The 14557-nt window shown below is 40.2% G+C and overlaps 1 protein-coding gene across 8 annotated transcripts in view; it reads right to left on the bottom strand.

Annotated features, from left to right (window-relative positions):
- The window catches only part of TENM4 (teneurin transmembrane protein 4), a 594920-nt gene that overhangs the window by 85171 nt on the left and 495192 nt on the right, over window positions 1-14557 (bottom strand). For all 8 annotated transcript variants that reach the window (XM_085216460.1, XM_085216463.1, XM_085216464.1 and 5 more), the window contains 2 exons: window positions 13588-13804; window positions 229-348 (listed from right to left, as the gene is read on the bottom strand). In XM_085216460.1, the coding sequence (XP_085072586.1) occupies window positions 229-348; window positions 13588-13804 (337 nt within the window). The remainder of the gene's footprint in view (window positions 1-228; window positions 349-13587; window positions 13805-14557) is intronic.

Genomic DNA, 14557 nt, shown 5'->3' with positions numbered 1-14557 from the left:
ACATGCATATGCAATGCCTTTCCTAATTGTTGGCTAATGATTCTAGTCTACATTACAAAGTTAACAGTAATAAAAACAAGAATGAACAACCAGCAACAATGAAAGTGCATCAACATCTTCAAAATGCATCAACAGTAAAATGGGCCTTTCGAAGTTTTTCTTCAGTGTTGACAGTATCAGTAGCTTAATCATTGCTTGAATACTGGAAATCCTATAAAGATATCCTACCTGCCATCTTGTCTGCTGATTGTGTATCCAAAAAGAGGATTGTTGACAAAACTGATGTTGACTCCAACCAGGGGGGTTCCATCCACTGTCATCACCTGGCCTCGAATCACACATGCGTGTCTGGAGGAAGGAGAGAAATGATAAGAGAGTCATTCTTTTGACAAATAGGGGATTTTTCTCTACTTCTGTGACTAGAAATTCCTGTCAGTTAGACAACACATACACTTACTGAGGCCGGGAAGCATATGGCCATGCAGTATTCCTTGAAGGTGGCCTGCTGCTCCAAAATTTTTTTCTCAGGAGTTGTATAAGGATATCTGATATCAGAATTGATGTTCATTTCTAACCTTCTCTTGAAAAATACAACTGCTGCAACATATACCTCATGAACTATGAGTCTTTGTGGGGTTCACAACATCACATTGGAATTTGCTCTAACCAAGCTTCAGTGTCTTGACAATACTCCCCTAACTAGGGCAAAACATGTTGTAATCAAAACAAACAGGAACACAGCAAGTCATGAACAGATACATTTACGGCACAAAAGCTCTCAGAAATAAGAACAATGGGCTTGAAAGCTTTTTTCTTCCAGATTCCAAAAAGACCCTTAAGTTACCAGTTGTGAAAAACATGACAGATCTTTTTCTGGGTTCACATAGGTTCCTTACAACAATGCTTGAGGAACAGAGAACTCTAGCAAGACAGGATTTTCCCTCCCATCTTTTTCTTTCCAAGTTTGGTAGCTTGCAATATTTTATAGGCTACATCTGTTCCAATTACTCTATGCTCCTTTATCTAAAGATCGTAAGGATCCTTACAAATATTGATTAATCCTGCACGACAGATATTTTACAAAGAGAGGAAATAAAGCAGAGTGCATTTCGATTGTCCAAGGTCAGTCAGAAAATCTGCAGCAAAGCCAAAGACAGATTTTCCTATGTTCCCATTCCAAAGTCTGCTTCCAGACCTCTAAGTCATTATTGTGCTGCAACCTGAAGAGCTTCCTGCGAAGACAAAGCATCACATGTCTATGAGAGTGTCTGAGCCCAATTTTTGGCTGAGGGCAACTATTTTTTTCTGAGCAACAATAGCAAATAGTGGTGTCAGTGTGCTAACATGAGCCAGTGAGTGATTTTCCTAACTGCTGTCCTGGTGGAGAGCTGGGATTGAAAGGTAATGTTTCTGCGGCGCAGGACCAGATTTCAGCAAGAGTAAATCATCCCAGCTGCACTTGCTGTCTACTCACTTGAGCTGAGAAATGCCAGTTTACTTCTTCATTCAGGCAAAGGATGATATCTGCAATGTTTTGTAAAGTTGCTTTCATAAACACTTGAAAGATCAAGTTATTTTCTTTGAGTCCATCTAAAAATCTGATACTGTATAATGCAAGGAGATAACATATAATTTCTATTAAGTAAAGGCTGTGTTAGTTGCATTTTCCACAGCACAGCAAACAGACTATTATTCAGGGAGTCTTAAAACTCCTACTGATGTAAATGGAGAGCTCAAATATTAACAAAAATTCTCGAAGCGTTACCAGAATGTGCCAGCACTCTGAAATGTGACTTGGTTCTTAGGCAATTTTGGAATAGAACACAGGAAAATGAGATAATAGAAGTGATTTTTCTGTCACTGAATTTTCTCTGATATATCACTGCAAGGAGTCATGAAGGAAAAGACCTGGACCCAGTTTGTAGTTAATAATATTCTTCATATTTCTATTGCCTTTCTCATTGGAAGCTCTAACACAACTTCACATATACAAAAAAAACCTGAAATAATATACAAGTATGGCAAAGCAAAACATGTGTCACTTCCTACCAGACAGAGAAAATATAACTTGAAGGATCACAATACCACAGAATATACCTGGGATAATGTCAATGCTTAGAATAATCCTGATGAAACCTAGGTCAGCAACCATAGTACAATTCTGCACAAGTGAGTATGTGTAACCTCACACCTGAGCTGAGAGCAGAAGACAGGCATTCTCTCCCCAGGTTTTTTCATGATGCCCACCACCCTGCCCCATCTCCTTCCATATCCTTTGGAACTATCATTTCCTCTCAGCTTCTTATTCAGAGTCAGTATCATCATTCCTGGAGGTACTTAAAGAGATGTGTGGATGTGGTGCTTAAGGATGTGGCTTAATGGTGGAATTGTAGTGTTGGGTGATGACTGGACTTAATGAACTTATGGGTATTTTCCAACTGAGATGATTCTGTGATTCTGTGATATTTTATGAAAGATAATCACTACAGATTTGCTTGAAAACCAAAACCTTCCTCTTGTTGGGTCTCAGCATTCTGATTTACTGATTGCATATTCAAGTCAACAATGGCACTCTTAGTGTTTTAAAATACTTTAGAAGCAAGATCAGAAAACGTTTTTGCAAATCCAGAAAGAACACTTCCATTTGTCGTTCCTTCCATCCAAGAGTTAAAAGCAAGGAAAGGAAAACATGCAAAATGTTGCAGGTGTCTCTCCTGCTGTCATACATAAAACAGGTCCAAGCAGTTTCAAACATCTAAATAATATTGCAAACACATTAGCCTAGATCCTCAGCTTCTGCTAATGGGGGGATGTGCTTTATATCAGCAAGCATCTGGTCTATTACATATCACAGACAACTATTTCTTCAGTAACAGCGATCAGCACAGTGTGGACAAGCAGAGAACTCTGCAGCTCTAACAAATTCATTTGAACTCCCATCTTCCAGCAAGAGACAGAATTCCCATTCCAGCCAATGTTTCGCAGCACATCTGCGTGCTCACTAAGTTGGACGAGGCTAACATCTCTTCTCAGAGAAGCAGCTGCATCCACCAGTCCTCTAGAGGACTACAACAGCAGCTTTACTTGCGTGCTATATGGGAAGATGTTCCCACAAAGGGGATGTCCTTCCCAAACCGCAGTGATAAATAGAAGCTGGAGCAATATGCACAAATCTGAATTCACTTAAAGGCAGGAGGGATGGGAACTGGAGGAAAACCAAAGTATGATTAGATTCTCAACTCTCCTCTTTCCCTAGGTGATAAAATTTGCCCCGCTTGGGAAATGCAGTGAACAATGCGTGGGAAGCAGCTGGCTTCTCTAGTGTCAACGTGTCCTTTCTGGAGGCAAGATCGACTACCCACAACACGCCAAGCCCCCCAGGAACCTGGTTAATGCTAATTTAGTCAGCCATTTCCTTCAGAAGACCTTGGTCTAAATGCAATTATGCTACAAACAAGTTAAGTGGTACCGCTAAGACGCTCAGCCCTGCTAGGTCTCCCGATATATTTACATAAAATTATCTCTCATGTTAATAGAAGAGATTTATTCCATCAGTTTAGGCCTGCCAGTTCAGAGTGCTTTCTACAGTCGAGCAAAATTAAATTTCTCATAGCTGGAATCTTGGCTTCCCATTGAAATAATAAAAGTTTCTATCTACTGCCTCTGGTTTTGGTTGGTCTCATTTTTACTTGTTTCCTTCAATACTTTCATATGAGGCTGTATGGATTCTTGTTTTGCAATGAACAGTACTCTGACTGTTTTCTACTTTTAAATCAGACCTTCCTGATTTATTTTATTTTAATTTGTCCATAAAAACATCTCAGAAACCCCAAGACATTGTCAAATTGCTATTTCAGGTAGCATACCGCACAATTTTATACCACTGCTTTCTGAAGTCCAGGATTCAAGTCCTTCTTTATGCTTTAGAAAAGTTAAGCCTTCCTGGTAAGAGCTGGGACACAGAAGCAAAGTAGACAGAGCTGCACTGATACCTTTACATTCCCATTGGTAAGATATAAGGAAAGTTCTATAGGCTGCTTTACTTTTCTACAAAATCCAAACAGACCTAAAGAGTTTTAGAACAGAAGCCAGAAAAGTAAATCCCCAAAAGCCATTTCACAGATTCTTATTAAGGATTTGTCTTTAATACTGACTCTGACCCAGTGTCTCATAACTTAGACACTGGACCTTCCAACACTTCTTATTCATAGATGTTTTCTGCTGACACTGTGCTTGGCACTGACAAAAATACTGCTTTTGCTGAGCATTTTTTCATTCTGGAAAGAAAATTCTACACATCTTAAATCTTTTTTCTTTTTTCTTTCTTTCTTTTTTCTTTTTTTGCTGGCAGAAATGTATATTCTTTCCTTGACTGAGAATAGGTGCCAAGGGGAAATCTCACCTCCAATGAATTTCCGCAGTGATTCAAAATATTTCCTCCAGAACTCACTGTACCTTCTCCTTCAAAGATTTCAGATGTATGGAGATAGTTATCTGACCACTTAGTCAGCTTCAGCCAAGTTACTCATAATAAGTATTTTAATTTGCTGTCATAAATCTCTTCATCTCTTTGATCTTATCTACCACTTCACATTTTACTGGGATAGATATGCTGGGAACCTTCAGTAGAGCATCATGGAGTGAAAATCTAGGAATTTATTTCTTAGACTGACAGAATCATAGAATGGTTTGAGTTGGAAGGGACCTTAAAGCCCATTCAATTCCAACCCCTGCCATGGGCTGGTTGCCCCCCACCAGCTCAGGCTGCCCAGGGCCCAGTCCAGCCTGACCTTGGACACCTCCAGGGATGGGGCACCCACAGCTCTCTTGGCAGCAGTGCCAGGGCCTCAGCACCCTTGCTGGTAAGAGCCTTACTATTGAAATTAGTCAGTTTTAGCTCTATTTCCTTCTCTGCTACAGACCTGTGCAACACAGGACACATCAGATTGTCTGTATGTGTTCTATTACTCCTGCAAAATTAGTACGGAGGTACGTTTCCTTCTGGGGACATGAAAAGGATAATTGTAGCAATCTGCTATTTGCTTGCATAGGGATTTTAACAGTCTCAAGATACTTCATCTGTGACATTCTGGGAAACATAACCAATAAATATAGATTATTGCAGTTGTTTGTTAGAAACACAAGCTGGTGGCTTTAGCTATTGTTACTTTTTTGTTTGATAAGAACACAGGATGCAGCAAAATGTACCTTGGCCATATTGGGTTGGATGCAACTGTCTCATGTCAAACAACCTCAGAGCCGTCTGGTCCTGGACAGGCAAAAAAATTGGTATGATGCCAGATAGAAGCTAAGGGCATCATGATCAAACACATGGTAACACAGAGAATGCCTGAGCTGACAGATGAAGGGCAAAAGAAGAAAAGAAACCGCAGAACATACAGATCTTCAAGTTTATTGCTTGTGGCAGTATCCCCTTCAAAGCTGTCTGAAAAAAAAAGCTCTGTCTGGAAATAAAGCTCTGCCCACTTGTTTCTTAACTGTGCTGAAACATCTCCTGATAGGCTTTTCTTGAACTGAGTTAATTCCTTTCTAGGTTCTTCAGTTTAGCTGTAGGAAAAGCTTAAATTGGCAACTTCTCTGCTGATCTAGATGTCTTGTGAATTAAGGAGCTAGGGTTTGAAAAAAGAATGGAAAAGATCCTGATAAAAGGGTGTTTTGTTAGAGAAGAAAAGTATGCTCATATGAAAAAAAATAGAATTCAATTGAAAAGTAGCCATCCAGAAAGACTCTATCACCCCCACGGATAACACAAGTGAGTTTCTGAAAGGCTTTGGCACATGTGGGGCAATGAGGATAGAAATCATGAATTAGACTCAGCAGAGAACCTTGCCAATAAGGACTGAATGTGTTGATATTCAACCAAGTCCCAAACAGGGATCTGCTGAAGTGGCTCTGGCAGACGTGGTTAGCAGCAGATCTTGTCACTCAACCTTCTAGGAGACTCGGGAGAAAAACACTGGATAATGAAGAGCAAAGTTTAGGAGAGCTCTGACCAAGCTCAGTAAAATAAAGTCAACGTTATGTTGTTTGCAGCAAGATAGAGGATCTGCTTTGTTTGTTCAACCTGCTCAATTAAGCTCTTTATAAGGTCCCAACACTGAAGGGTTAGGAGATGTTGATGGCTCCTTATGTGGGTAAGGAATTTAATTGCTAGCCTTTTTCAAGAAACCCTCAGCTCTCTCTCAAATATTCTATGAAATAAACAGTACAGACAGCTGAACAAAATGTTCCAATGAAAACATTGCTTAAATTGCCTGAAGAAGTGCAGGAGAAAAAGGAATGTGAGGTTTATATGATCATGGCTAAAGAAAATGGTATTCCAAGTATATGAGGAAAGCACTCATTAATGAAGATTTACAACAATGCCTTCAGAAGCAGATTTGATCATCTTCGTCTCATCAGATGAAGTTTAATCTGGCAGTGTCAAGACAGTGGGTCTTCTTCATCTCATTTTTGATGATCCGTGACTGCCGTCCAGTTTCTCCAGCTCCTCACTGTGTGCATCTGCCTCTGTTCTGCTCTGTGAATAACTGGCTCTCAGAAATGTTAGTTGGCAGTACTGGTGACGGAGTTCTAGATGATCCAATGACAGAAGAACGCTCTTTTCTTGCATGACAGTTAGTAACCAAAAACAGCATCATTTGAGGAGAGAGATGAACACCTATCCCTTCTAGAAAACACAATTAAATGATCACTGCTCTCAAAACAATTCCCTAATGGCTCCGTCTCTAAAGGCTCAGGTCTTCACGGTTTTGAAAACTTCTCCTCAAATTTGAGCCTTACTGCCACACCTGATGTGTGCTTTATTCTTCAAGGGGATGGAAGGAGGAAGATGAAGGCAGAGTCTGCCTCTCCAATCAGCCAAGCAATGTGGTCACTGTTGGACAGAAATGCCACTTGTGCCATCCAAAACATCTTGGGTCTCTGTGCCTCACTGACACACTAGTTCTGCATCCCCAGATTTTTCAGGTGAGGTGTAATGGAAAGATGGGAGGATAAAAGATGCAGGAAAGATGTTCAGCAAGGAGGAAATGAAGAAGAAAAGACATTGAATCTGCTCTATGAAATTATTAAGCCGGCTCCAACTATAACAGGGAAGTGAAAGTATTTCAGAAAAGCTTTTTTTAGGAAATACAACGCCAATAAAGTTGGGCTGTGCTTTACTGCAAAGTTTCAGTGCAAAATCCCTTTACTCTGTGAGTGGTTGGCTAAGAAGTGCTTTAAAATCTGGTTTCCTTCCTTCACTTCAGTACGACCAAAGAAACGCAGCCCTACAAGGAAACAAAACCACCTTCTCATTTTGTTAGATCGGTAAAATCCACGTCAGGTTCAATAGCTCATAAGAAGCTAGATAATTTTTGCACCTAGTGCTGAATTATGCTCATTTCAAAATTTTTTCAGAAGTGATCCTATAATCATTATTTCTATGAGAGGTAAAGACTTTATAGAGCAATAACTTTCAGAGATGAATAATGTATTTGTGTCAAGTCATCACACACGCAAAAAAAAAATAGTCTGCAGGTCTTGCTAATTCTGTGTTATAGTATTTTATGGTTGGTATTTATATTATAAGCTATGGCCACCTATTCAGCTCTGCAGAAGACCCAGAATAAATGCCATACCTCCCATCGAATTGAAGGCACAATGAAAGCAAAACTGAACAGGAGAGAAGAAATAAATTATTGCTAGGTTAATGATAAGATGAGCCCTCGTTTTGATGATCACAGAGAAAGCTCTTTAACTACATACAGCCCTTCTGATAGCTTTGTGGTGATCCAAAGGAATTAGGGGAAAAAAATGATACAATAAAATAGAAAAGATTTTATGATTGGGGCTTTAAAACCAATCTTTTATATACAAGGTTTTAACAAATTTAACAAGCAAATGTCACACTCAAAGGACATGCTTTTCCTGACAAATGGAAATGGTTGACAACCTCAGTAGGACTCAGCTGTTTGCATCCAACAGCTCCAGGCTGCTGCCCAGCGCTGATCTGGTGTGGCAGAGCATCACCCCAGCAGTGCAAAGCCAACGGGATCAGCTCTTCCTGTGCAGCTGGAGGCAGGAAAACAGATTTTGTGCCGAGGATGATGAGGGTGCCCCTGTGGTCCTGTTTGCACATGGATTACCAAACTTGTGTAGAAGCAAGGCAGCAAGCAGCTTGGGGCAGAAAGCTCCAACTTTTTGAAGGATAAATGGGTCCAAGTGCCACGTGAGAATCATTACAACCACGAGTTGATATTTTCTTTGGAGGAGACATAATGAAATAATCAAATCATTCCATCGAACAGGATACGCTATTTCTACTGATGTTATTAAATTGAATGGAGCTACTGACTCAGCTCAGGGCCACCACACCAGGCATGTCTATTATGGAGCAATACAAAACAACGGGTGTGTGGGCTGCTTGTTACAAGGGACCATATCTTGAATATTGAATAAATATGAATCAAATGTCTACGTGCCAGATCCAAGAGAATACATCAGCATCTACAGAGAGGTTTAGACTCCAAAACCCAAATATGCACAACAGGAACTTGGTGATCCAGGAAGTACTTAACTCACTAGGAAAGTTTTGCTTTTCTGCTTGGGAATTTTGAAGGCTCGAGCTTTGTTTGGTTCACACCCCAAAAGCTCCCTGGTCCACTGACATTACGAGAGCTTCAAGGTCTCACAGGCTCCAGACACGGCTCATCCAGGTGGGTCTCCCAAGGTGATGGACGTAGGAACCATGAGCCTCCATCTACATGCCAATGGCCAGAACTCTCAAATTAAGTGTGGCAGTTGGGTCTGCCCTTACGTTTGCTTCTTCTCTTCATATTTTCCATTTCCAATCTGTTTTGTTGGCTATATATGTGGCATGCTGTTTTATCCTTCATATAATGCCAGTATTTGTTTAAATATTCTTTTGGTTTCAAACATTTCTTTCCCTACTGAGAGGAGAAATCAATAGTTTAATGTATACTAACAGAGAAAAGATGAATTCGTAATTCATCAAGTATGACTTTTTCTTGTAGAAGTTCCTAGAAAATCAAGTATGAGAGCACTTGGTAATAAATACTCAATAATTTTTAGTATTTGTTAAAAACTGAATCTCAGCTTCTCTAATGACTGTACACAGAATTTCCTTTCACTGCCACCTGTGAAAGGGGGATATAATGACATTATGATAGTGCTATGTTTTGAGAAGAAACATTAAAAATGGTAGGAACTTTTATTTCACAGAATCCTGGGGGTACAAACGCCACAAAATGGAAGTAGGTAGCTGCATATTATGCATTAATTCATTATATGGAAATAATGTCATGTTGAACTCAAAATCACTGTGAGCCAAAATAATGCTATGGTCTACAATTTAAAATGAAAAGAGAAAGGCAAACATTGAAAAGACACACACACACATACATACTCTGTATACTGAAAAAACTAAGTTTTAAAAGTATGCTTTCCTGCATGTGAGAGCAATTTCTAAAATAATAACTGTGAAATCTTTGAAAATTTCTCATTATTTTATATTTCAGAAAGCTGTGATCTGTCACTTACAAGTAGTTCATTTAAGCAGAAAGATACAAAAATAGAAGGATGCCCTTGGAAGACAGTGAAGCTGAGATGATTTGAAGAGGTGTTGTGTTAGCTTGGTTTAAAATACAGAAAAATATGATCCCATTCTCACAGCCAGGTACAGGAACATAGGTACCACCCCTTGCCTTGAACACTCGCTCCCTTTCCAGATGAGTCAGTAAGGCACATTATCCATGTGGAGGCACAAGGAGGTGGAGGGAATGTGCAGATTTCATTTTGCCCAGAAACTTTAACCACAAAAACTTACTATATTTTCTACTTAAACAATTGATCTAAGGGCAATAAGAGGCTGCTCTTGCAGCTGATATCAGATCCTGCTCAGTTCATAACGCACGGGCTACTTCTAGCTGTCCATTTAATTGAGATGGGTTAATACAACTGGCAGCAAGTAGATATGCACAAAACATGCCAAAAATAAGGGGTAAAACCACATTTTCTTAAAAAATCACCTGATTTCTTGTATGCAAGCATACTTTACAAAAAAATGCCATTTCTGCATATGGTTTTCTGAGATAATTTAATCCTGTGCTAACACTCAGTTTAAAGAGCTCCATGCTCAGGACTTCAGTCTGTTCCTGCAATTTTCTGACATTGCCCCTCAAGAGAGAACAAAGATATCAGGTGTCCTACTTGAAAGTCAACAACTTGACACCACCGCGTCTTGTGCTGCTTCTTATAGTGATGGACAACTAAGAATGGCTTAAAAACAAAAAGCAAACAGCAAGAGTAAGTGGTTTCAAAATCGATACGCAAACGATCAAGTAGCAGAAGAGCACTTGTTATCTGTTCATCAAAATGATGTGAAAAGACATTCTGTGCATTCAGAATTTAATTTAGCTCCTTGCTTTATCATCATAAACACTCATTTCAATATGGGCAATGATTATTTTTTTCTTCCCCAACATGAATAATATATAATTGCTGGTATTTTGGAGGAGATAAGGTCTTTACCTTTATCCATCTGGGTAATTTATCATTGTCTTTCTTTTTCCTTGCAGTGGTGAGAGAGCTTGTCAACTCAGCTTGTTCTTAAAAAGCTGGAGTGTAATTCAATAATAAATTCACTCAAAGGCTAGCTGTCATGAGGCATTCACTTATTTGTATCCATTAGGTGATCTGTGAGGCTGTTCTCTCCAAAGGATAGCTAAGCTGCATCTCTGAAGTTTGGGAAAGACACTGCATATGTATTCAGTCATCTTCACTTTGCTGCCTTTCCTGCATAGGCCATACAGGAATGCAAATGGGATGTGGTGTTGACACCTCCTTCCTAACTAGTATGGTTGTGAAATCTCTGATCTAAAAGATGTCATTGATGTCCGAATGACAACAGCCACGTGGCAGACAGGAGGTCCTCTCATGTCACCTCTGCTTATGTGATTGCCTACAGCGAGTGGCATGGATCAAGCTCCAGTCATACCCCATGAAGGCTCTTGGACGGACGTGGGATATCTCATGCCCAGCAATCACAGAATCCAAGAACCACAGAATCACAGAATGACTTAGGTTGGAAGGCCCATAACTATCAGTGAGCTCTAACCCTTGCTGTGGGCTGGTTGCCCCCCATCAGCTCAGGCTGTCCAGGGCCCCATCCTGTCTGGCTTTGGGCACTCCAGGAATGGGGCACCACAGCCTTCTGGGCAGTGTATTGTCTTGATCTGCACCAAGAAGGAGAAGACTTCATGAATCACAGTGGCAGCAATGGAATAACCCAAAAATGCAATGTCATTTTTAGCAGCTCAACAGACCAAGAAACCCAGACGGTGTGCTGCAGTGCTTTCTCATGGGAAAATATACCTTTTATTGGAGTCTTCTGCTGTTATCTGCAACTGTTCTTGTGATGAGTCAGATTTTTAACTTGAAAGATGCAGGACAATTACAGTCTGGTAAGTCTGTAGAGCATATTTAGCAATATACACCCTATGCTGATATTTTAAGAATGGCAATCTTTACAATCATCACTATCTCTATGTAATTCTTTGCATTAAGCAGAACAAGAAGCTCCATTTATTAGTTCCACTGTAGTTAATGAAAAGCAATCATTAAAACCCTTCCTAGTGATTTGAATCTCTGCATTCCTTCACTCTAGAAATCTATATGCCAGATAAACATTATTGCTAGCAGGTGCTCTTTCTGAATCCTGAATATTTAGCAGAATATTTACAGATGGAAAGTAATTCCTTTCCACATAGAGATCTACTATTAGTTCTGTAAAACACACGTACCTCCTTTAGGAATTTATGTGGCCTTAAGTGACACTGTTTCTGGTTCTCTGCTTGCACTCCCAGAAGCAAATTCAATGTAGAATGAGAAATTCTCATTTTTCCCCCTAACTTCTGTGTGCTGCTGAATGCCAGCAGCCTTTAAAGAGAAGCTGCAAATTGGTATTAAGCATGCATGTTGATTCCTACAGTTCTTTAGCTGTACAGAAAATATTGTTAAACCCAATATATATGCTGCTGAAATACTCTAGTTATCAAACAAGGCAGTTACACGTGGCCCTGGTACCACAGTCCACTGTGGAAAGACTTCCAACAGTGCATTCAACTGATGAACTACAACCCTAAATATATCAAAAAATGAAACTGTGAGTACAAACAATTTTGTATTCCATGACCTGATTTTAGAGCAACAAATTACAACAACTGACAACAGAGAATTCACTGTTCCAGCATTTAGTCCAGAGCCTAGGCTGCTCAGTACCCAGAATGTGCAAACTTGAGAATGCTGGCAAAGGAAAACTGTTTGCTACAGAATGACTGCTTGGCCTTAATCTGAATCATTGCCATAAGCTTTCATGGAGGGCTTGGCAGCAAGACAAATCAGAGACTATCACATTAGGCCAGTTCTCACACACTGGCGTACCTTCAAGTGGTTCATATCTGAGGTCAGGCTGTATTGACACTGAAGGTGTCGATATGTGGGAGGTGATAACCATGGGAGGTGATACCCACTGGATGCTGGCAATGTCCCTTCTTCAAAGAGCATTTGGTTACACCCAAAGGGCCCGAGAGGCCTGCTGAGATGCAAGTACTCAAATAACTACTTGCAGGAACACGAGGACTGTATAGCTTCAGTGCCAAGCTATTCAATGCTGTGCGTGGGAAAGCTGACAGTAAGCAGTTAATGATGGGGTGGAATTCAGTGGAGTTCAAATGTAAGTGTTGAGAACCACCTCGTGGCTCAGGGTCACCACTTCTGAAAGGCAACATTCGGAGCAGACACTGAATGATCTAACAAGCAGATGCCCCAGAGTACGTACTGTAGCATCCTGCTTCAGGCACATGGTTTTAAAGGGATTGTCTCTCCTGACAGACAGGCACGCCCTTAAACAATTGCCTGAAAAGCAGTCAGAGTCATGAGCTACACATGATTTGCTAGTTCCTATCTCTTGATGAGGAATGTAGTGAAAAAGAATGTCTCAGTACTAAAATGAGTGTATATCCCACTCGATTATTTACATCAGAAGTCACTCTAACAGCTCTCTCTGCACTGTATGATTTTATCTAGACCTTTGAAGGCCAAACTATAGATTTTAAAGTTTGTGTTAGTTTCCCTCTCTGTTGGCTCTGTCAAACCTGTGTTTAACATGGTAGAAGGCTTGACATTGCTGTCTACTAAATACTTCTGGAAAGTGCTGAATAAATGGCTTTCATTCCTTGAGATTAGAGAAGGAAGGACGTGTGTAACTCCTGGGAAAAAGTATCTTTCTTACTGAATAGCCTGTTTCTATAGAATCATAAAACATCCTGAATAAGAATATTCAGAGTAGGAAGAGACCCATAAGGATCATTGCTTCCTATTGAAGATGAGGAGACATCCACCAGAATTACATCAACCCAAAATTTTTCACAGATCTACTTCCCCAAGACCTTTCCTGTGTTCTGCATCTTGCTAATGTTCCTTCTTAAAGCAATTTGCCATTTCACATCTTACCATGGCCAAGTGGCTCACACTTTTACTTAAGAAAAATGAGAATTCACTTACCCTCCTTCGAAGGGATTGTCTCCTGGGATGATGTGAGTGCTGTCTTTGCCAATCAGGAACTTGATCCGATCGTAGAACGAATGCAAGCTCTGCTGGGAGATGGGTGCTTGTGTCTCCTGGATGATATCTAAGGGGTCCGGGGAGCCCAGGCACAGTGCGTTGACATGACATAGTGGCTGCAAGCAGCAGTCTGGGTCCATGCAATCCACCAGGCCATCTGCAGAAGGATAAGGAAGATTTTAGAGCAAATGGAACATGGAACATGGCAGAATTCAGGGTGCAAGAGCTCTTTATAATGCACATAGAGAAACGTGAACTTCACGCTTGCATAAAGCAATGCATTTTCCCTTCAAACTCCAAAAAGAGCAGCAAATGGGTCGACAGTTGAACAAGATGATCTTAATGCTTTTTTCCAACCGTAATGGTTCCATGTTTCTATAAATGCTAATTAACATGTATATATATGAGAAAACACATACATAGACACAGGATTAGGATTTAAATAAACCATATTTGTGGTTGATTCTGAGATACACCATTTCCCCTCTTGGTCACTGAGATGACTCCACAATTCTTCAAGTTTTCTGCTGTTTTTTGCTTTCTGTTCACGGATCAGTGATTTTCATATGCTGTTCCTGTTCCCTGGACAAATAGCAGGTCAACTAAATCACACCTAAGGTAATAGTCCTTCCAGCAGGACTCAATAGTGGAGAAAGCCATGCTATCTACAATGGCTATAGAGAGATCTACACATCCACCCCACTAGAGATTCTGGCCAGATAAATGAGAAAGCAAAGATTTTGCTGGGAATGTTCAGTCTCACTTGGCCTTTGTCAGTTATTTCATGCAGATTCAGAGAACCAGAAAACCTGAAACTCTCAGGATATAAATCCTGTATAACAACAATAATAGCAGTGGACATACATGAAAGAAGCTTGCCAAACGTAGTCTAGCAAAATGAATTTGCACA

This window comes from Meleagris gallopavo, chromosome 1 (genome assembly GCF_905368555.1).
Source record: "Meleagris gallopavo chromosome 1, MGAL_WU_HG_1.1, whole genome shotgun sequence".
Taxonomy (NCBI): domain Eukaryota; kingdom Metazoa; phylum Chordata; class Aves; order Galliformes; family Phasianidae; genus Meleagris; species Meleagris gallopavo.
This window is presented reverse-complemented; position numbering and strand designations above follow the sequence as displayed.